Source organism: Cucurbita pepo, chromosome 2 (genome assembly GCF_057944985.1).
Source record: "Cucurbita pepo subsp. pepo isolate OVF chromosome 2, ASM5794498v1, whole genome shotgun sequence".
Lineage (NCBI taxonomy): Eukaryota > Viridiplantae > Streptophyta > Magnoliopsida > Cucurbitales > Cucurbitaceae > Cucurbita > Cucurbita pepo.
Genome location: NC_141799.1, coordinates 15,296,089 through 15,318,939, shown reverse-complemented (window position 1 = coordinate 15,318,939; position 22,851 = coordinate 15,296,089). Strand labels below are relative to the sequence as shown.

Below are 22,851 nucleotides of genomic sequence, written 5' to 3'. Positions count from 1 at the left end.
GAATAAATAAATTAATTATAAAGAATAAATAAAATAAAATTGTTATAAAACCAGGATCCATCTTGAAAATAAAGCCCAAAAATATGAAGGCAATGAAGGCCCAATTTCACTTTAGGGCTCCATATTGAATATATATGTGCCTACATCTCTTAAATCTCAGGGTTTCGGCGAGGAGGAGAGGAGACGATAACGAGATCTCAGAGAAGGAATTCATCAATGGCTCCGAAGGCAGCGAGAGCTAGCAGGAACCCTGATCTCATTCGTGGGGTTGGGAAATATTCGAGGTCGAAGATGTACCACAAGCGGGGTCTTTGGGCAATCAAGGCAAAAAATGGTGGTGTCTTCCCTCGCCACGATGCCAAGCTTCAGGCCGACGCTCCGGCAGAGAAGGCGCCGAAGTTTTACCCTGCTGACGATGTCAAGAAGCCACTTGTCAACAAGCGCAAGGCTAAGCCCACCAAACTTAGGTTTATCTCTCTCAATGTCTTTCTTTTGATGTTTACTGCAGTGCCTTGGAACGTATATTGTTTGGTGTATTTTGACTTTGTTATGGTTCGGAAACTGAGGAATTTGGAATCAACTAAGAAACAATTGCTTTAATTTCATGAAATTACATAATGAATGGGGCAGTGTCACTCCCTATTAGACTGAATAGAGTTCATGCTGTAGCTATTAAAAAAGGGGGATTTGAAACTTTTAGGTTTCCAGATTGGAAATTTGTTGAAGTCTGAACTGCGTGTAGTGAAGTAATGTTGCTCATTTTCCAAATAATGAATATTGGGGTCAGTTCAAAGAAATGTGCGTCGGGTGTTTTCATATAACATAGTTTGTCAATTTCATATCATTTGCAGGTCTAGCATTACTCCTGGAACCGTGCTTATCATTCTCGCTGGAAGGTTCAAGGGAAAGAGAGTTGTGTTCTTGAAGCAACTTCCATCTGGGTTACTTTTAGTCACTGGTGAGTATTGGCAATTTTCTCTAATCACCTTCCTTTGTAATTTTACTGTAATATCGCTATCTTAAATGTGTTGTGTGCATTACTTTTCCTATTGACAAGTAAGAAGTATTGGGACGTCGTATGCCACCATTTCTGTCTAATATACCCTGCAATTACATACCACTTTAATGTCTCATGCCTCCTATTCTGACTGTCTGTTGTGCAAATTTTATTTACATACCTTAGACCTTTAATCTTCATTTGGTGTTGAAACAAAGAGAGTTTCTAAGCTTCATTTGGCGGTTGTGGGGGAGGGGTTGGTCTAGATGATGCCGACTGTAGTGATAGTGATAGATGTTTGGGAGAAAGGGTGCAAATAAAGTAGCGATTGGCCAAGTCTTTGATTTTTGAATTTGCAATTTTCGAGCCTACAAGAGATTATCTTAATGTAAAGTTTGCTTTTCTAGGACCATTCAAGGTCAATGGTGTTCCGCTGAGGCGTGTGAATCAGTCGTATGTGATTGCAACCTCCACCAAGGTAGACATTGCAGGAGTCAACGTGGAGAAGTTTGATGACAAATATTTCTCCAAGGAAGTTAAGATGAAGAAAAAGAAGGGAGAAGGAGAGTTCTTTGAGGCAGAGAAGGAGGTTCGTAATTGTTTTTATGATGATTGTTTTTTCAAATACTTCAATTTTTGTCACTTTCTTGTCTTAATTTCTGGTCACCATTGTTTTACATGCAGGAAAAAAGCTCACTCCCACAGGACAAAAAGGATGATCAAAAGGCCGTGGACTCAGCTTTGCTCAAGTCGATCGAGGCTGTTTCAGATTTAAAGACATACTTAGCTGCCAGGTTTTCTCTAAAGGCAGGCATGAAACCTCATGAGCTTGTTTTCTAGATATTTGCTGTTTTCTTGTGGAATTGATCACTACAATTTTCTTGTTTTGTGTTTTGTTATGAGGATTCTAGATTTGAAATTATATCCCGTAATGAATTTTGACTGATAGTGATAAGATATGTAATATTTCTTTTATTCCCATCACTTTACTTACGCTTACTTAAAAAGTATCGAGAGGAATCATTTGAAAAGATAATGGCTTGATTGACTCTAATGGTACATGAGGGGTGGATTATAAATGGTATCCGGGCAAGACACTGTACTGTGTGCCAATAAAGACGTTGGGCCCCAAGAGGGGTGAATTGTGAGATCTCACATCGGTTGGAGAGAGAGAGAGAGAGGGGGGAGGGTCAAGAGGGGTGGATTGTGTAGTAGATCATTTTAAAACCTTGGGGTTAGTCCGAAAAGAAAAGCCTAAAGAGAACAATATCTGGTAGCGGTGGATTTGAACCATTAGCTACTTAGGAAGCTTATTATCAAAACTCTTTTCCGTTTTCCTTCTAATTCCTTTAGCATAGCTTTTGTATTCTTTGTAATTTCATATCATCTGTAAAAGAAAGGAAACCATGGTTTCTTATATTAATCTAAATTGAAAGAGAAAATAAGCAAAATTGGAAAAATACTCGGGAGTTGAATTAAATTATACATTTAGCAAAACAAGCTTAATCCATAATTTTATTGCAAATTATAGGCATGGCCAAACCATGACCAAACCATGACCAAACCATGACCGTCGTAACTCATAGCAAGCTATCTGTTTGAGGGGGCAATCTCTTGAAGAAATTGCTAGGTACCGAGGGTAGTTTGCTGCGAAATCTTGGATGCCTTAAATAATACAACCCTGTAACCAAAGCCACCACTCTGAAAGGTGTAGCATATAGCACAACAGCAACACAGAGACAAAACACTACGAAAAGGCTGGTGGCTCTTGGATCCCTCCAGCTAAGTAGAGATTCTACTCTTTCTCCCTGTGTTGCTATGTCTCCCACAACTGTTTGAACCCTCCCTGCAACACTTCTCAGCCTATCATATCTCAATCGTACCAAGTTGTTTGCCTTGGAAGTCGGAAACGTGTCAAATTCTTCGTCGAGCTCATCAGAACTCACTGCTTCAGCCCAAGAGAGCTTGGTGTCCATGTGAGGTGGGTGCCTTGGCCTAAGCCTGTAGTTCCATAAGCCAATGAGGAACATGTATAGAAAAACAGTAGGAAGTATTAGTTCGGGGTACGAAATCAATATAAGGAACAAAATGTGCACGAGCACCGATGTGACAGGGTTCCTCCAGTTACAAACTTCACGAAACCATCGACTTATTGATATCATTCCCGCAAGTAATGACATGATTCGAAAGAAGTTGGCTTTGCTTCGTCTCATGCTCCAAACATGTGAATCTACATCTAACATGTATTCAACAACTTCTTTTCGTAGAGGCGGTTCAGCTCGACCGAGCCTTGTCGCTACTATGTTCATAGCTTGGTACCTTAAGTTTTCTATTTGGTTCACTGTGAAAGGTTGAAGGTAATGCATCTTAGGGAGCAATGGACTTCCATAGACATGTATCATGTTTGCCAAAGATAGGGCGGTGAAGCGAACCGAAAGTTGGAGCTCTCCCATCTTCTTCACTCCATTGGGGTGCAGAATCAGAAGTGGATAGGAATGTGTGTAGAGTTTATGAGCTTCAAGTGTCGATATTCGAATTCGAACCTTTCCGATCCTCGAATCTCTTCCTCCGTTGCTTCCATTATGTTTGTCACCACCACCCCCCAAATGGCAATTGTCAAAAACTCCCAAGGTAATTACAGTACATGGATCATAGACTTCCCATGTGTATTGCTCATTCCATTTGGGATTGCACGTGTCGAGAATCGTTCGGGTTCGAACCCATTTTTGACCGTACTTAGCAATACAATAAGCATCTGTGTTTCCTCTCCCATCCTTCAGCTTCATTGGAAGTAATCCTTGAGCACTTAAAATTCCGACCTCCAATATTCCCACTGGTTGTTTCCATAGCTGCTTAGCAGTTGGTCGTTGATCACTGATGTATAAAGTCGATTCATCTAGTACATGATATCCACCTTCAAGAGAAGCTCTCAAGTGAACCCTGCTTGAAAATTTGTGTTCCTTTCGCCTATCAGCTTCTAGAACTCCAAAACCGTACTTCTCGAGGTTAAACCAACGCGAATGAACTGGCCTATGATCAAGCCGCTTGTCGAACGCGTCGAGAGCCAGATTGATCTGCCCCAAGACATCTTCTTTTGAAGGGTGCACTCTGTCCTCAATGGTGATTAGCAACTGTTCTTCAAATGGCTCAGCTACTACAAACACCAAATCTTCATTCCAATAGGGATTAGCTGTGCTTGTTGAACTGTTCTTTGTTCTGAGTATCTGGTTTCCTACTTGAGCTTTGACAAAAACATCAGGAACATGGTTTCTGTCGGTGGGGATTACATCTTGAGCTTCAATCACTGTTAGCCTCAGATACCATAGTTTTGGAGAGACATAAACCTTTGATCTTACATTATGAACACCTTCCCCAAACACTGAGGCTGCATCAGAATGCCATGCCTCTGGGAAGGCTTCATCAGCTTGTGTTCCCATCCAAACTGCAACCATGATTTCCCCTCTTACCCGGCTCGTTCCTCGCCGGTCTTCCAACCGGTACCATTGAGGTGCCAATGGGCTATCTGGGGGAACCCGAGTTGGAACCTCGTTCAAGTCGAACACTACACGACCGAGGTACTCGTCTCTTCCTAGCATTTCTTTGTCCTTGACAAAAACTTCTAGTATAGAGGATTGTATGCGTTCTTTTGAGAATGCAAAGACTTGATTCCATTCTGGATTTTGTTTCCTGTCAAAATGCTTTGTTCTCCCTTTATAGTTCCCAAGCTTTACTTCCACATATGGATCACAGCTTCCAGTGATGGAACTTGGAGGAAGATCCCTTGCTTTCATAACTCGAACGTAGAGATAGAACATTTGCTCGACAAGGTCGTAAGTGCTAGTGTGTCGCTCACTTCTCAGCCAACCTCTTCCACTGTACGATCTGCCACCCGGCCACTGCTCTCCAAGCTGAGGATTAGTGTCCCTGATCTCATCATTATCTTGGTTGCTGATATTAGCTTGTGAATTGCTTGTGTTCATTGTAGATGGAATGCTTTTGTTCATCGAAGATGAAGCGCCTTGTGGTCGCTTCTGTACTAATATTCGAGGTCGCTGCATTGTTTGCTGCTTATGTAGCTGTGTCGTCTCGCCTCGTGTCTCGATTGGTTCTTCAATCTCTGGCTCTTTAGCTGGACCTCTGATAGGAAACTCAGCTACAGAAAAACTTGAGCTAGAATGTTTAGATGCTGAGATTGTTAAAACATTGTTCTTTGGTTTTACTTGAATATCACAAGCAGGATCAAGTGGGGATCTTTTAGGATTTATAGGAGAGTTTTTTGGTGGTGAAATGTAGATTTTCAAGCCAATTTCACCTTTGACAGACGAGAAAAACCCCTTAGTTTCTAACTGATATCTCTGATAAGTTTCCTCACCTTCCTTGGCAATGTCTGAGCAAGGAATTCTGACCCTTCCAAGAAAGCTTCTGCCTTCAGTCAGTCTCTTTTCATGGTAAACAGAGATGTCAATGGCTTGGAAATGGTGGCTTTGGGATTCGTCGAAATCGAATGAGAGTTTCTGATTCCAAACGGGGTCGAGGTTCTTTGGAACGGATTTTGTTCGGCTTATATGGTTTTGAAAATCGACTTCAACAAATGGAGTTGCAGATCCTTCACCATCTTTGGGCATAAGATCATGAGCATCTATTACTTCCACCACTAGCTGCTGCTTCATAATCCTTTTGCTTCTTCGTCCACTGCTGCAAAAAATATAAGGTAATCACTGACCACAAGCAATCTGAAAACTCCATTCAGAAGCAAGGAAGTTCCATTTCAGAAGAAATGATGAAAAAGAAAGGAATGGTTTGATGAAGAAGCTGAGAGTGAGCTTTGTGAAGACCCAAAGATGGAGGGAAAGCAAGAACTTTTTCCAAGAGCATTAAGGCATAGGCTATTTCGAGTATCGAGAAGTGGTGTTCAGTATTAAACCTACGCCCATTTCTCTCAAGCTTGATTCCGCCTTCAACTTGTTATACTGTTTGACCGAACTCGTTGGCTCCACACTCAATTTGATCGGAACTCGGTTCGATAACCTTCTCTCATAGATTCCCTTCACTAGCAATTTGCAAGTCATCGCTAGCAATTCGCTCTTATCCCTCGTTGAGTTCCTTGATTGAGTATATCCCTTGATCAATTAATTTATTCTGGAGTTGATAAAAAAATTGATCAAGAATCTATCAATATATAAATATTATATATATATATATATATATAGAGGTAAAATAGTGTATAGAAAAAAGTATTTAACAAAGTGAGTTTAGCACAAGATGTCCCTTTCTTGGGAAGGAGGGCAGCTAAGGCAATGTGAGTTAAGAAGTTTATGGGTAATAACAAGAGGTTAAGGGGTTGCCATTTGGCCAATGGAACCTTTTGTTTATGTGCTTTATTCCTTGCTTGCTATTCATCTCTTCCATTGTTAAAAAAAAAAACTTGTGAAACTCCATCCCCTGCACAGCTCAAAGACCTTGTAAACTTACCTTCAATTGGCTTCTATACTCCTCCAGGAGAGAAGCAATGAAACATGATTTCATATGAGTGCCATAAAATTAAGAAAAAAATGAACCAAAATCAACGATATGATTCATAGATCCTCCCAAATCACTAGTAGTTCCATTACAATCATCTACAGAATGAACATAAAACTAGCTACGAAATTACGAAATCAACTCCAAAGTTGAAAGGAACAAACACTGCCTGCAAATGCTATGCTTGAAACGAAAGAAACAAAAGAAATAAGGATAAAAATGTGCTCAAAATCCCTCCTGAACGATACTAATTATTGGGTCAAAAAATGGAATACCTATAAACTTCTTCACTGGCACATCTAAACAAATACTTTTAGCAGCCAATTGCCAAAACTAAGCTCAACTCTTTACTCAAATGGACTCTCAGAAGTGTGTCATTATTAGCCAATTCAGACAGTTACCTCCTTGTCACACATAAATTATTCATCTTCTGGTCGAGTTAACAAAAAATTTCAACGCTTAAGCTGCAGCTTTAGATTTCGGTCTTTGTTTCTTCGCATCCAAAGACGCTAAGCTGGAGCCTAATCCAACAGGGGCCTGATCTTGTGCTGAAGGCAACTGATCTTGTTTTCCATCTACCTGGGTGTTGTTAGAGAGGTTGGCGTTAACGTCTTTCTTCTCACCATCTGTTACGTTACTATCTGCTGCTGCATCTGGTGTCATGCCTGAATTGATGATATTAAGCAGCTGGGTAATTGGTGGCATAGCTTGAACTGGAACACCCGGCTGACGTATCAAGAGGCCTCTAGCTGCAGCTTTCTTTCTCGCTTCAGCTGCGGCGCGAGCAGCTCTCTCGTCTACACCCCTACCACGAGGAAGAGGTTCACCAATCATGGAAGCATTGAGGGATTTGTTCATAGCACCTCCAGAACTGCCAGATCCACCAGCTACTGCAGCAGCTTGAAATGCTTGTATCAAGTCAGGATGAGACTGCAAGGTATCCAGAAATGAAGCCTTTGAGTTTCATATTGAACAGTAAACCCCGTATCACATTGTATAGTAGAATTCTTCCATCTCTGGTAAATTTCACTTCATTTTGGAGCTATAATATCTTCCATCTCTGGTAAATTTCATTTGTAAACAAAATCAAACCACTTAAAAGAATACCTTAAGAATATCAATAGCCTTCTGAGCTGATGCAGCGTTCAAAGTTTGGCCCTTTTGTTTCTGAGCATTCATCTGTCAAAATAAAATTTATATTAAGGACGAGAGATTTTTTTGGTAGCTTTAACCTTTGTTTTTTTTCCATCTTTCAACTTACCTGAACCTCACGCATCTTAAACGTCTTCATCCAATTTTCTGAATCCCGTGTCCGTGAATCTTCTTTGCCCAATTGTTTGACCAATATATCGTACGTTTTCTTTTCATGCTGCCGTGAGATATACAAAATATTGGTCAGGCATTGCGAAGGATGTCAAACATTATTCAAAGCTTTGTTCCAGAAATTACCTGATGAGACAGTTTAAAGGCCCCCATACAATTGAATGCAATAGCAAGGGCGTGGTAGCAAACAGCGGTTTGAATATGTTCTTCGCCTAGAAGTCTTTCATTTTTCTTCAATGCTTCTTGCAAATAACGCAGAGCTGTGTTCATCTTTCCAATATCCTGGTACATCATTGCAACATTTATGAAAGTTGCAGCAACATCAGGATGATCAGGACCAGAGGATAAGCTTAGCAGCAGCAATGCTCGAGACATGTGTCGTAGTGCAAGTTCTGTTTGGTTAAGTCCATGGTAGAAAAGCGCCATATTCCCGTAACTACAGAAGGGAAAAAATGCAAATCAGGAAACAAATTCGGAAAGCACCGATATAATCATTAGCATTGAACTAGAATTTGCTGGACATCATATCTCATATATTCAATTTCATTTAGAGGTATAACATTTATATAACAAAGAACCCCATAAAATTCTCACTACACACATATCATATAATTCTCACTACACACATATCATATGTATCATAACACACATATCATAGCAGCCCAAGCCCACCGCTATCAGATATTGTCCTCTTTGAACTTTCCCTTATGGGCTTCCCTCTATGTTTTAAAACACGTCTACTAGGGAGAAGTTTCCACACCCTTATGAAGAATGTTTTGTTCCCCTCTCCAACCGATGTGGGATCTCACAATCCACCCCTTCTTCGAGGCTCAGCGTCGCCCAGTTTTTGGCTCTGATATCATTTGTAACAACTTAAGCCCACCGCTAGCAAATATTGTCCTCTTTGGGTTTTTCCCTCTTTGGGCTTTTCCTTCTGGGCTTCCCCTCAAGGTTTTAAAATGCTTCTACTAAGGGGAGATTTCCACACCCTTATGAAGAATGTTTCGTTCTCTTCTCCAACCGATGTGGGATCTCCCAATAAACGGATAAGCTATACTATTGGTAAAACCAGTTATTAGAAGCTTAACTTCCAGAGAGGATGTTCATGCAACTGCTTCCAACGAAGGAATGAAAAACAGTTTTCATTTTACAAACTGACTAAAACATAAATCCTATAATTTGGACTATAACATGCATACTAGGATCATCGATTCAACTAGTAAAATAAAACTGAAGTATGGATGTGGAATTGCCTGTGGGCTGTGTCAGGATGATCCAAACCCAAACAACGTTCATTTATAATCAGTTCCTTGTGTTGTTGGACTATGGCTCCAGCCATGTCTCCTGCATGATACAAAACCATGGCTAGGTACCTAAATTCGGAAAGGAAAACGTTAGTTTCCATAGCATAATTATGTGCTTGTCAAAGAAAACTAACACACAAGATATAGCCAAATATTCATGCCCTACAACAAGCAGCATAATCATTAAATGTATAGACAAAATTTGCAAGCAAGCATAGTCCTGATGTCTACCGGCAACAATTAGCAACCTCCCGATGCATTGGACCAGTAACCTGAAACAAAGAAGTTTTTGGCTGATAAGATTGAGCTCTAACAGAATTCTCTAAGCAGGCAATGCATAAGAACGGACTGTCATTACCTGCTGAAGTATCGAAACAGCTTCTGAAAATAATGCATAGGCTTCACTAAGCATCCCCTGAAGAAAAATATAACCGATAAACAATTGATCAAATTTCATAAAATCAAACATTAATGATTTACACGTTATCAGCCATATTTCTTGTTTAGTTCTACCGAGTTCATCAAACGTTCCTTGCACTACATGGCAAGTCAACTCCTTGACCAACGATGAAACTAAATTTTCACTCAAAATAAGTAAATAATATGATATTGTGGAATATTGTTTAAGCCAATGTTATTTAACTTGAACTCAGTTTTGATTGTACATCTAAATAGAGATCTCTTGAAGCAGCAACAGTAATCATTTTTAGTAATGATGAATTCAAGCAAACCAATGTAATTCATTTAAAAGTGACAACATTATAACTGACCTCTGCCAACTTCAGCTTTCCAGTTTCGACAAGATCCTTGGCTTCTGAACATACAGGAACTGAATGTTTCACAACAGGTTGGAGATTCAAGATATCTGATGTCTGGAAAGGTGCAGAGGAACTCAAATCATATTTCCTAGCAGCAACTGTGATTCCGACCTGTCAAGAACACATTATATTGTTAAGAAAATCACTGACCCAATAGAAAGCTCAAAAGTTCGAAAATAGACCTGATAAAAGAAAAAAACTCGGAACTAATTTCTAACATAGTACAGAGATTTTACTTCTGCAAGGATTCTATTGTTGTAGTACTAAGACAACCTAACCATGGGAACCAGAAATACAAAATCGACAAATATAAGATTAATTTTGGAATTAAATAACTGAATGGACAATTACCTTGTGGCAAAGGTTCCTTACAACAGAAACTTTCCTTACACACGACCGTGCATCATCCGGCAAGTCAAACTGCATTGAAAGTGTTTCACGGTAAGAAATTACATAAATGCTTATTTGATTAAAAGAAATCATTATTAAAAAAGACGTGCTTATAACCTTTGTTTAAAATTTTATAAGGCTGAGAAGAAACAAAATTTTCATTAAAACGCCTGTTCTTTTCACCAATTACAGGTAAGAGGTTAAGACAGGCCCAAAAAAGAGAGAAACTTAATTCGAGTCTTTGAGATAATCCCACAAGGAAAAGGTTATGAGTCTTTTCATATAAATCACGGAGCGAGGGGAATGGATTGCACAGGGTTGGAAGTAATTAAAAATTCTGACATGTAGTAGTTTATTGGAAGCCAGTAGAGAAGTTAGCAATTTCAGCTTTCCTCTTGGGGAGAGTCAAGACCTCGAAAAAATGTAGTAGTTTATGTTTCTTCTTAGCTTTTATTCATTAGAAGTGCCACGTTTACTTTTCTAGCTCGATCATACCACAACCAGAGCATAAAAAAGGAAAAGTTAAGAATATACATTTTTATCTCAAAATTATACTTTTTATTGTCTTAAAATTGTACATATTGCTCCCAAGTGTAAAAAATGAAGGTATATCCCCTCTTTATATCCTCTATCATCAAAACTTTCCATCAAGGACAAACTAAAGTAATATTTTGCCTCTATGATTACCAAAAGACCACGAAACCTTACAGTTTCAATAGCATGGTAAAGAGGGAACAATCCATACAACGCTGTAATAAAAGGCATATCCTTGTATCAAATGCTTGGGTACGTGACATGGAAAAAAAAAACTAAAATCATTTAGGAGATTGATTGAAGATCACCTGATATTTGAGCTTTGCAAAATTCCTGATGTCAGACCAAAGAGAATCTGAGCTAACACTCATATATGAGGATTGGCTCTTTTTTGCATGAGCTCTACCTTTCCATCTCGCTTGTCCCCTTGAATTATTTCCTGAAGAATGATGGTGTCCCACTTGGTCCTGTACATAAACGCACAACATGATAAATCAACTTTAGCTAATTTAGAAGCAGCCGTAGTAGAGTACCGAGTGAGTTCTTTAGCAATAGATACAACATGATAACAGTCACTTATCCTTTTCGTTCTTTCCTCCAACTTTCCCAAGGATTACTTAAATGTTGTATTTATTAGCAGTTGTTGTACATACTAATAGCTTCATGTATTAAAAGCTAAACGTAGTGTCAAATAAACTTTAACGTTTAAGGATAGAAGAACGTTTTAGCTCAGAGAATGGGCATACTGAGCAATAATAGAGTTCCATCCAGACACAATATCAGCATTGAACAAACCTTCTTGGTGTTTCTGGACTGTGTATTACTAGCAGCTTTTGTAGCAAGCACTTGACAACTTCCAAAGAAACAATTGAAGAAATGTGAAAGTGTCATCCCCAAGTCATGATCTTCAGTATCTCTCAAAACATCCTGTACGATGCCAAGTAATACTAGTGTGAAATACTACTAACAAGTGAAAGGATTAAGTTGCTTTGGAAAATAAGAGAAAGAAAGTATGGGTGGTGTGCGGGTAAGTTCTCCGACTTTATCAGGCAACATCACATTCTCAAGCACTCAAACATCATGAAAATGAAAATGTTAAATGGTAAGTAGAGTGTAATTACCGTACAACATGGTTCACTCACTTTACATGTTATAATACTAAATCATGCAGAAGAACAACCGCATAGACTTCACTTTTATTAAGGAATGAAAAAAGACTAACCAAAAAAGGTTCTTATCTGTGTTTATCAGTATCATGCAACAAGTTCTGGAAAGATATGTCGACATTGAGTATTAAAACATAAGAAACATTTTGTCTTAAAAGCCACAAAGAGCCAGGCTGAATAACCTATGTATCAAAGATGGGGAATCCACAAAAGTCTACATATCAGGATAGCTTTATGAAAATGCGTAACAACCTTCTATAGCATGTATTCTCAGTTCATAAAAATATTAAAAGCTCCACATTGTAAGGTGCCATGAAAAATAGGAAATTACAACATATTCATAGCAAGAAAAGGAGGATAACTTAGATTTAACACCTTCAGAATGTGCTTTGCAGATCTAACTGCAATCTCATTAGAACAAAGGTCCCATAAATGGGGTAAATGTCTAGTGCCCTCAGCAACCTGTTGAAGAAGTTCAAAAGATCGTCAAAAATGTCTATTCATGGTCATACCACCAATAAAAGGTCATCGATCTGAGCAATGAAATTGTTGTCAATAGATGCTCACCTTTCCAATATACCGAACATTAATTCCATGAGCATGGAGCGCCTCAGTCAATGTCTGGCCATCCATAGGTGAGACTTCCAGTGTGCAGAGATCTTGAATAAATTTAGGAAGCACAACATTTGTGAGGAACATACTGGCTTCCCTCACATTACCTTCGTCTGCTTCGATCTCCTGGTGAATGCAATATTAAGAGAACTGTGAACACAGGACTTTAAAAAGCTGCCAGGAAAAAGGAATGCAAGTTCAGATCTTACCTCTTGACTTCCTGACAACTTAAACTCGGTAAAGACATTAGGATTAAACAAAATTTGTGATTGTGAGCTCTCCTTGAGGTCCTCAGTCTTCTCGTCCTTACTTGTATCCTAAAGGAAACATGATTCAGATTTCTCAAAAACAATTACCAAGATCCAATCATTGGATTTTCATCCTTTGATACAACGGATGATTCTAACATAGCATAAAACTGACATTTACATAATAATCTCAATTATAGAATGAATTGCCTTGCAAATCCAGCACCCAAATCCAAAAAGAAATACATATACAACAAGTGGGAAACTTGACTTTGAGGATTGTGACAAGACGACTCCTATTCCTCCATTTATGCCTGCCAAATTTGCTCCGTTTGTGGTCTTGAGTTCCGTAAAATTTCTCCTTTGGCTCAAGAAGGAAGCTGTGTCATGGTTTAGCTTTGCAAAGTTTAATTTTGTTGCCTATAAGATATTTGAATCGACTTACCAGAAGAGATTTTTTATTTCTTTTCACCGAAGGTTTTTCCAAAGATTCTTCCAAAGGGTTACTAGTTCTTGCAAAGCTGAAGAGTTTTTTGAGGTTGCTTTATGATGGATCTTAAAATACTTTTTTCGTTGGTTGGTGTTGTTTCTTGGCCTTCTTTGGAAGATTTAAAGTAGCTATCAGTTTACAGTGTTTAGTGAGGGCCTTATTCATTGTTTTATCATTCATTCACAAGCTCTCTTCGTTTTTTTAATGTTCATTTATTTCTATGACTAGTCATTATTTGATTAATTTGATGTTTGTATTTTTTTCTTTTTCACTCACTTTGGGATTTGTATCCCCTGAACATTTGTTCTCTTTCATGTTAAAAAAAAAAAAAAAAAAAAAAAAAAAAAAAAAAAAAAAAAAAAAAAATCTAAATAACTAACACAAAGTAATACATACATCACTAGCTACAGCTGAAACTTCCTCTTGCTTTCCAGCATCTGCCACTTGAGAAGAATCAACAACGCTATCTCCTTCAGGCACAACCTTGGATTTTAACTGATCCGCAGCTTGGGCCTTCTCACAAGAAGAAAACCATTATATAAAAATAACATGATAACATAAATGCACATCATTTTTCCATCACTTTATTGTAACTTACCTGACAAAAAGCAGTAATCAGCTCTGGTCTTAGAATACAAAATCGAGATCCTGGCCCAGTATAGTTCGCATCACGGGGAGTTACTCTCATTATGTCAAGAAGATAATGCCTAAAAAAAATAGATAGAAAAAAACTAAATCAGAACTAAGAAAGTTTAAAAGATTTTTTATTCTCGGACAAGACAATTGCTGACATATTTTCAAGTAGCTGACAGTAGGATTTTAGTGCCTTTTTGTGGTCTTTCATTTTATCTCAATGCTTCAAGTCAAGGAAATCACCTGTCATCACTACCTACAATTCCCTTGCATTCCACTGGTGCAGCTAACTTGAAAACATTCCCTGATCCATCAAGGACCGAGTGCTCCTTTAAATGCAGACGTTTGGCAGCTTCCAGTACCTAGGCATAACCATTGCTTGGCCCTTTTAGTAATGTGATATAATTAAACGAAAAGAAACCTAGAAGATCAACGAGATTAAGAACAAGGCAATAATTCCAATAAAAGTAAAATCCCTAAGAAAATAACTAGGTTTAGTTTAGTGAATGAGTGCTATATTTACTGAAGTAGATGTTAAAAGATAATGTAACATTAAAAAAAAGAATCATAATCGAAATGATTCAAGTAGAAAGCAAACCACGTCTGCTTCCTCACCTTTGCATGGAAGTCTTCATTCCAGTTGATTTTCTTACCGTTATCAACAGAACCGTACAGAAGAGAATCAGATTTATCACCTTGAAGAATTCCAGGCAGAACACTCTGAAACAAGTGAAGCATAAAATACCAGTGAAATGTTAGGATAATGTAAAAAAGGAAAAAGAAAAAATAGAAAAAAGAAACAGAGACAATGACACTATTGTTCCTAAACTTAATTAACCACTTATGTAATATGCTTAGCTAAAAGCCTCCAATCAGTTTTACAAGTGTAAGGAGAAGATTTAGAAAGCCAGAGAAAGATACATACGTTAGAAAAAGAAAGAAAAGTGAGAGGGAAATCAAAATTGTTACCAAACGACATCTCTCTTCGATACCAAGGTTATCTAAACAAATAATTAGAAGTGTCTAAAATGAGCCCATTATGCCCTAAATCAGAATGGGAACTAAGGAACACACGTTATCATTCCAAGGAATTCAATTCAGACTTTGATCCACATCCTAACATATAAATAATAATATTGGTCAAACCTTGCAAGCGGGAGAGAGGGTAATGAAGAAGAAATTAAAACAGGAGAAATTAAAATCAGTAAATAAATAAGTATACCTGAGCTACCACCCTATGGCCCCTGTAATCAATGATGGCCATAGCAAGATTGTAAAGCCCAGGGACATCTGCCTCCTGATACGCTTTGGTGCCTTTCAAATCGTTATTTGCAGAAGCATACGTAGCTTGCTCACTCTCAGGCAACTGCATCTCAGTTGAACCATCAGGAGAGGATTCAGTTACACCATTAACTTCCGAAGTACCAGATGAATTACATCTGTCACCATTAGAAAGTCCAATGTCGCCATGCGATGATCTATCAGTAGCCCTCCCCGAAGAACCATGTAAAGAGCTTGGGACCTGGACTTTTGAATTACCATCAGATGCAGATTTCTTGGATGTGTGTTCAAGGTCAGCATCCACAGCAAAACTGAAGAAAATATTGTTGTGTACATACCTAGAATTCAATGAAATATAGCCCAACATCAATTCAATAATACACCAAATGATTGGATATAAATTAAACATCCAGATTAACGAGCAAACCAATCATGACGTGCACACAATACCTATGTATGCAATACATTTATTAAATAACTACGTAATTCATGCAGAAAAGATTCAGTAAAGTACGCAATAGCTCTGAAATAGCATTTTAAGGATTAAAGGGAAGAGTAACAAACATTGATATCATTTGATAAAAAGAAAAATAAATATTTGCAGATATGCCACATCGCACAAGGAATATCTTCTAACAACTAACATGTGAAAGCATTCTGGATCCGTTGGATTTATCGGGGGTATGCATCTGCTGATGACTCCAATAGCACCACTAATAGCTGCATCGACAAAGTCTGTAGTTACTTTGTAGAGAGCCCTATCACGCAAAATCCTGCATTGTATAGCCTTTGTTAAGAATACATCACAAAACAAATTGTCAAGAGAAAGCAAGAGGTAAAGAGCAGGCCTATTAGCAAAGAGGCAATTATACCTTTCCTGCGGAGTTGCATGAGGAAACTCCCGACAAGACTGCAACTCCTCATTCCAATCTCGTTGCATGCCAATCAGCTCACTACCAAAGGAGAGAGTTAGTGCATCTTCTGCCCTGGCTGCATCACGCTTATGATCTACAAAAACAAAACTCAAATAGAATTAACTATATCAAACAAATGAAACAGAGATCGAGAAGTAAAGCAGCCTATTTCAAAAATAAATAACAACAATTTACACAAAGTACAATTTTTTTTTCCACATAATTCTACTATAGATATTCCGAACTACCTTTCTGCAGCGCACATATCATGTAACCATTACATTTTCAACAAATGTGCTACTTCTAAATAATTATAAAATATTTAATCATGTATATCTATTAAATATCATGGATGTTGGGACGCACTTAAACACACCTCTATGAATTACGTTTGGTTGTCAAGCACACTCATATGATTCCACCAACCTGTTGCTTTTAAGCCATTAACTTTGTTTACCCTTCTTGTTTGCCCCAATGATCATTGAACCAACCATGGTGCTTATAAAAAGTATATTTGATAATAAAATGATGTAAAGGATAAATTAGAAAAGTTTAATGGTGAAATAATTAAATCAATCATCCAAGGGCAAGATATAAAAAGGGAATGCTCTTCGAAGAACCAAAGTAGAAGATTTGAAGGTTTGAGATATATAACCACCGCCATGCAAATGCATAACAACAGAAGAGATACCCCAATACTTCAGAGAATAGAAGAGAATGGCCTGCTGTATCACGCTTTAAGATCCTAAAAACTGAATGGGCTAGATTCAAGGGATGAAGCAACTAACCAGGCACAGGATAGACTCCGAGCCAAGAATTTGGGGGCAGCAAAGATTGAACATTCTCAAAAGGATGCGCGGAGGCTCTCTGTTCCAGAACTTCACGGAAAGCTTTAAACAAGAGGAGAAAATGTAAGAGTTTAAATATCAATCAGTATGGAATAGTTTTCATCAATTGGATGGCTGAGTAGCGACCAAATGTTACTCTACCTTTTCTGAACTTAGAGCTGATCTTTTGCAACAGCCCAACCAGAGTACTAGCTTCATAAGCAGCTTTATATGGCCTTGGGTCAAGAACATTTCCTGTGCTTGAGTTGACATAAAAATATTTTGCGGTTCCCGTTATACAGAACTTATTACCCTCCAATGTAATCACATCCAGGTATATCAAATCTCCAGTGAGCCTGAAAGTAACATAAAGATGTTTTGTTCATGAGCACCTAATGGTCCATAAAAGGCAACAATCTTCATATTAGCATATAAAAAGAGATCGTTTAAGTTTACCTTCTGTAGCTTGGAGGAGGATTGAAGGATGAAAACACAATGCTTTCTATGCATCTTACCTCTTTCGAGGACGATGATAGAAAACTACCAAGGGAACCAGAAACATCTTCCATGAAACCAAGACTGTCAAGCTCTGGGACCTCAGTTTTCACAGTATCTGAATCAAATTAGAATCCAATAGCCTTGTTACAATGAAATCTCCCAAATGATTTAAATTGCATAACAAGCCAATAAAGGAAACAAGCTCAGGGAGGTGAACATCCAAACCTCCTGCAGTTGTGGCTGCATTTTTTTGAGCCAGTTCATACTGTAATGCAAGAGATGTCGACAGTGAAGCATGAAGAGTGGAAAGGGAAAGCATGTCTTTGGTACGATGAACATGGGCCCTTATTGATCTATCATCGTATAATGCTGTGAAAACAAATACCTGAGAGACCAGAAATAAATCGTTTCTCACTTAAAATGAAATAGAAGTTACCATACCAGGTACCATCTCTAATGAGCAACCACCAAGTGTAATATCAGCTACTTCTGAAATTTCATTATAATCTTCTAGTTGATGAGAGGAACCATCCTTCGTGTGCAATAATAAGTCATAACATGTGAAATAGCATGTCTCAGGAGCATCAAGGAGGAACTGCCTGATGTCCATAACAGAGTCTCCTGGATTGAGCTGCAAGTTGATTTAAAAAAAGAGTATTATGCATTTCATGATGCAACGAGTAGCTGAGAATGAGATGAATTAAATTTCTGAAGGTACCAAATGGAAGGTTAGACCACAATACTGACGAATGAATAGCAAGCAAGGAAGAAAATTCATGACAGGCAATCTGCTGATGTAAATTTACACAAATATGATATATGATTGGGCAATTACAATATCAACAAAAATTCTTGAACTTAGTTTCATTTAACCTCTTCTCAAGTTGCAATCAATAATCAGGAAACAAAACCATTCAACAATTAATCTTATTATTCACTTCAGTCGGAGCTTAATTTTATAAGGCCCTCTGAGAAATAAAGATGTTGAATTGTCCTTGCTTCTTAATAAAGTACACGGCTTTCTATTATCTCTGGCTGATGAAACAAGAGTCTGTAGTATTCTTCTAGTAAATCCCTATTTAATTACCAGGTCACCTTGTTGGTCTGTTTCTCTCGCACTCATGTTAAGCCATTGACATTTGAAATTTTCTTATTCCAAGTATAGAAATACCCGCAATCGTAGGTTTAGTTTGCTTTCCAACTTAGAGATGAAATTCTAGCTGAATTCTAGATGGGGATTTTTTTTTAATTATTTTATTTTTCTAATTAACGTACACTAAAGATCCTTTATGTTAAATATTGTGGCTTTAGGAGGGAGGGAACATATTATAAATGTTTTCTTTTCTTTTTGTTGAACGAAATGTTTCCTATCCACACGGCCCCATAATAGCTTTGGAATCAATTAGTCGCATATCAATAATCTGAAGGATATGAAAAACTATATTAACATGTCGTCATGTTCAGATTGACTTACTTGCAATTCAAGCTTTTCGCCGCTTTGGGTTTTGACACATAGCGGATAAAGATGAAGTTCACCTGCAAATCAATTGGTGGGGCAAAAGAATAATGAGAACCAACATCAAAGTAAGTGATCATGTTCAATATTGCATTCAAATTTGAAAGGACATCCTCACTTCATAAAGTACTATGGTTGAGTCAAATATGAGTGTACAAATACCATAATACCAAACACATGAACTGATGACCAAAAGCTTAACCCTAGAGGACGTATGATAAAAAAAAATATTGAGAAGAAATATAACTTTTCCCGGACTCATTGTTATTTTGTGCTTACGAACTATAGTTTGAAAACCAGACACTGAAAGATATTTTCCCCACGATGCTGAAATCCAAAATAACCACATTAAGTAGATTATGACCTCGGGGCGGAGCACACTTTGTTATCTTCCTTGTTCTATGACTAAAAAAACCTCTTAGTTAAATCAAGCTACAATTTTTTATAAAAACAAAAAAAGAGCTTCAAATATACGAAATTCCATATTTTTAAAAACATCTATATCACAGTGAAAAGAGATCAACTTCCGAAACATGCTTGGTGCTCCATTTCAAATTATTTACATTTCATATGTTTTTTAAAAAAATAAAATAAAATATAGAATCGGTATCAATTGATGTCAAATTCGACGTTCAAGCACCTCAAGGGTTCGCCTTGATATAGGACCAATTGGACTAATGATGAAAACACACCTTGCTTTGGTTGACTTTCTGGAGCAGCTGTTTCAGATTCTTTGATGTCTGCCTTAATATCTGACGATTCCTCGACTGATTCAACAGGCTCTGCTTTCGACTCCAAAGCACCATTCTTAACATCTTTTGAAGCATCAGAAGAAACTACTGCCTCAGAATTATTTGTAGCATGGTGCGCCCCTTTCCTATTCCTCCCTTTACCGGATTTTCCCGCCATTTCTACTTCCTAGCATTCCAGAAATCATAAACATCATAAAAAGTGGAAGAAAATGTGACTGCTTCAAAATAAACAATAGAATTATGGTGCATGTCTTCTCATTCAAAATTTTAATATTTCAATCAGAATCAGAGAATTTATCATTTTATCTCTAGTCTTCAAACAAAAAACACTACCCTATTACAGCCTTCAGTAGAGTATGCTTTTATAAGAAAAAATTAATATCAGTGTATACGTACCTAGACTATTTTTTCGCTGCTGTTTTTAAAGACACTGTATCAGAAATCCAGTTAACATTTCCCCTCGGAATAGTTACCTTATCATCCATCCGTTCATAACCCTTTCCCCTCCCCTAATAAGGCTTACGACAAATACAAATGCTTGAACTCAATTTTTCTGATAACTTTAACCAACGACGCGGTACATCATATAAGGCAACAACGAATTCGGCAGAAACAGAAATGAAACCACATCGCATAAACAAACAACAAACCGCAGATGCAAGCCAATCAAACTATGACGAAGAAGACATAAAACAATGAAATAAAGCGTTCTCATTTCAATTCAAAGTAAAGAAATATCTACAAATTTTACCGAGTTTCAGAGGTGTGGTCGGAAGCTGTCAGTTTAGAATCCAAAGAGGACGGTGACGGAAGAGGAGGAGGAAAACAGAGGTTTTGGGAGAGAGTTCGGGTGTGTGAGGTTTAAGAGAGGGGCCGACGAGTGGCTGAGAGAGGCGGCCAAAGTTTCCTCTTTCCCAAACGGAAAATGGAGTTCCCTGATTAACCCAATTTGTTGGCTTTTGGGCCTCTCTAGGTTTGGTGGTTATTGTATTTATACTCTTATTTTTACACACCCTCTTTTTTTTTTTCTTTTTTTTTTTATAAAAATCTCAAAACATTAATATAATTTTATTTTTAAAAAAAAATTTGTCTTTTTTTTAGTTCTAATATCACGTTTCACTTTTCTATATAAATATATAACAAATTAAATTTATATTTATTAATATAATCTCAAATTTAGTCCCAAAACTGTGGGAATTTAAATGCATTCAAAAAGATGGAGCCACTAAATAATTAGAGAATACGTTGTTGACCGGTGAGCTAACTGACATAAAGACTTATAATTCTATCAATTAAATTTTTAAACGGTCGTAATTATCAAAAATCAAATGATACAATTTACGTAAAAAAAAATCTCTTATAAGATTTTAACCGAGTGTGAAATTAATTTTTTTTCTCTTTTTTTTATTAATGTTATAATAAAGATGCAACTGTCAAACTTTTTAAATTACCATAAAGATCACACAGTTGAACTTTTTTTAATTACCATTAAGGGCAAGAAATTTATTCTCATTTCTTAAACTTTTGTACTTAATTTGGTTTAAATGTCTGGCATTTGTCTTTTTTCACTTTCAAAATACTTATTTATTTTTAAACTAAATTAAAAATAAAATTTATAAACTTTTAACTTTATTTAAATAATATATTAACATTTAAATTTTTTAACAATACTTTGAACTTAAAAGTAAAAACAAAAATATATTATTGTCATAAATTTTAAAACACTGATATTTTATTTCAAAAATATTATTGAAAGTAACAAAAAAAAAAAAAAAAAAAATTGTCTAAAAATACTTCTAAACCTTAGTGTATATATATTATATTTATCTTCTATTTATTATATTTACTGATTCAATATATTATCTTATAAGTTTTTTTAACTTATTATGGAATATTCTCTTTATTTCTTTTTTATTATTTAATTTCTAAAATTATTTTTTCTCATATCTTAAATATAAAACTTTGTATACAAAAATATCAAAAATTTAAACTCTATTTATATTTGTTCTTACTAATACAATTATTTTGATATTTTTGTAAGTTCATTCGTATTTAAAATATTTTTTTTTTTCTGAATAATTTCTAACAAATATTCGACAACTTGTAACAAAAATTAACAATATATTTAAAAATAAATGTATTTGTCACAATCTCCTACCCTTTTAATAAAACATTAAATTGGCCTCAAAAGAGGCTCTATAGTATAGTTTGTTCGAGAGTAGGATTGTTGAGCATTATTAAGAGAGGAGTCTCATATCAGTTAATTAAGCGGGAAGATCATGGGTATATAAGTAAGAAATACTATTTCCAATAGTGAGAGGTATTTCGGGGAAACCAAAAGCAAAATCACGAGAAGTTATGCTCAAAGTAGACAGTATCATACTATTGTAGAGATTTGTGATTCCTAATATGGTATCCGAGTAATTTCCTCAACTTTAGCAAGTGTCAATAAGATTCTAGAGTGTCGAACAAAGAGTATACTTTGTTTTAGAACTTAAGAGGAGGAGTCGGGTTCTCAATTAAAGAGAGACTGATCGAGGGATGAAGTGCCGAATAAAGAGTATACTTTGTTTGAGAGCTTAGAGGAGGAGTCCTAAATAAGCTAATTAAGGGAGAAAATCATGAGTCTATAAGTAGGAAGCACTATACCCTTAACTTTAGCGATGTTAATAGAATTATCAAGTGTCGAACAAAAGAGTCTCTAGAGTGTAGTCATTAGTGACTCAAGCGTCGAACAAAAAGTGTACTTTGTTTGAGAGCTTCAGAGAACAAGTCGAGCCTCAATTAAGAGGAGAGGGTTGTTTGAGAGCTCTATAAACCTCAGGAGAGACTCTATAGTATACTTTGTTCGAGAGAATGATTGTTGAGAGCGAAGTCTCACCTGAGCTAATTAAGAAAGAAGATCGGAATGTTATCTCTATTAGTACAAGGCCTTTTGGAGAAACCAAAAGCAAAGGCACGAAAGCCCATGCACAAAGTGAACAATATCATACCATCGTGAAAATTTGTGTTTCCTAACACACACGGG

At 36.8% G+C, this 22,851-nt stretch overlaps 3 protein-coding genes across 3 annotated transcripts; 1 reads left to right on the top strand and 2 right to left on the bottom strand.

The window, feature by feature from the left end:
* The first annotated feature begins 146 nt into the window (after positions 1-146).
* Positions 147-1,978, top strand: LOC111789425 (large ribosomal subunit protein eL6y-like). Its single transcript, XM_023670194.2, has 4 exons — positions 147-467; positions 852-958; positions 1,405-1,586; positions 1,682-1,978. The coding sequence occupies exons 1-4, from the start codon at positions 217-219 to the stop codon at positions 1,835-1,837; spliced, it is 696 nt and encodes a 231-aa protein (XP_023525962.1). The 5' UTR covers positions 147-216; the 3' UTR covers positions 1,838-1,978.
* A 245-nt stretch (positions 1,979-2,223) lies between these two features.
* On the bottom strand, positions 2,224-6,181 carry LOC111787848 (FT-interacting protein 1). Its single transcript, XM_023667915.2, has one exon. It carries the CDS (start codon positions 5,665-5,667, stop codon positions 2,578-2,580), a length of 3,090 nt encoding a protein of 1,029 aa, XP_023523683.2. The 5' UTR covers positions 5,668-6,181; the 3' UTR covers positions 2,224-2,577.
* A 369-nt stretch (positions 6,182-6,550) lies between these two features.
* Positions 6,551-20,787, bottom strand: LOC111787847 (clustered mitochondria protein). Its single transcript, XM_023667913.2, has 29 exons — positions 20,575-20,787; positions 19,764-19,989; positions 19,030-19,091; positions 17,997-18,186; positions 17,781-17,924; positions 17,514-17,670; positions 17,220-17,413; positions 17,019-17,120; positions 16,189-16,324; positions 15,961-16,089; positions 15,258-15,654; positions 14,651-14,755; positions 14,279-14,397; positions 14,001-14,109; positions 13,799-13,915; positions 12,874-12,981; positions 12,620-12,790; positions 12,428-12,514; positions 11,682-11,813; positions 11,195-11,353; positions 10,314-10,382; positions 9,915-10,073; positions 9,503-9,559; positions 9,376-9,416; positions 9,094-9,213; positions 7,967-8,276; positions 7,779-7,886; positions 7,625-7,696; positions 6,551-7,447 (listed from the first exon to the last, which is right to left on the bottom strand). The coding sequence occupies exons 2-29, from the start codon at positions 19,978-19,980 to the stop codon at positions 6,977-6,979; spliced, it is 4,242 nt and encodes a 1,413-aa protein (XP_023523681.2). The 5' UTR covers positions 19,981-19,989; positions 20,575-20,787; the 3' UTR covers positions 6,551-6,976.
* Between the last annotated feature and the right edge of the window lie 2,064 nt (positions 20,788-22,851).

Excerpts from the sequence above, each read along its gene's own strand:
- LOC111789425 (XM_023670194.2), top strand. The coding sequence starts at position 217 with ATGGCTCCGAAGGCAGCGAGAGCTAGCAGGAACCCTGATCTCATTCGT. Across the intron at positions 959-1,404 it reads TGGGTTACTTTTAGTCACTG|GACCATTCAAGGTCAATGGT; the intron begins GTGAGTATTGGC and ends TTGCTTTTCTAG. Across the intron at positions 1,587-1,681 it reads TCTTTGAGGCAGAGAAGGAG|GAAAAAAGCTCACTCCCACA; the intron begins GTTCGTAATTGT and ends TTTTACATGCAG.
- LOC111787848 (XM_023667915.2), bottom strand. The coding sequence starts at position 5,667 with ATGAAGCAGCAGCTAGTGGTGGAAGTAATAGATGCTCATGATCTTATG.
- LOC111787847 (XM_023667913.2), bottom strand. The coding sequence starts at position 19,980 with ATGGCGGGAAAATCCGGTAAAGGGAGGAATAGGAAAGGGGCGCACCAT. Across the intron at positions 14,398-14,650 it reads ATGAAGACTTCCATGCAAAG|GTACTGGAAGCTGCCAAACG; the intron begins GTGAGGAAGCAG and ends GGTTATGCCTAG. Across the intron at positions 10,383-11,194 it reads TTGCAAAGCTCAAATATCAG|TTTGACTTGCCGGATGATGC; the intron begins GTGATCTTCAAT and ends CTTTCAATGCAG.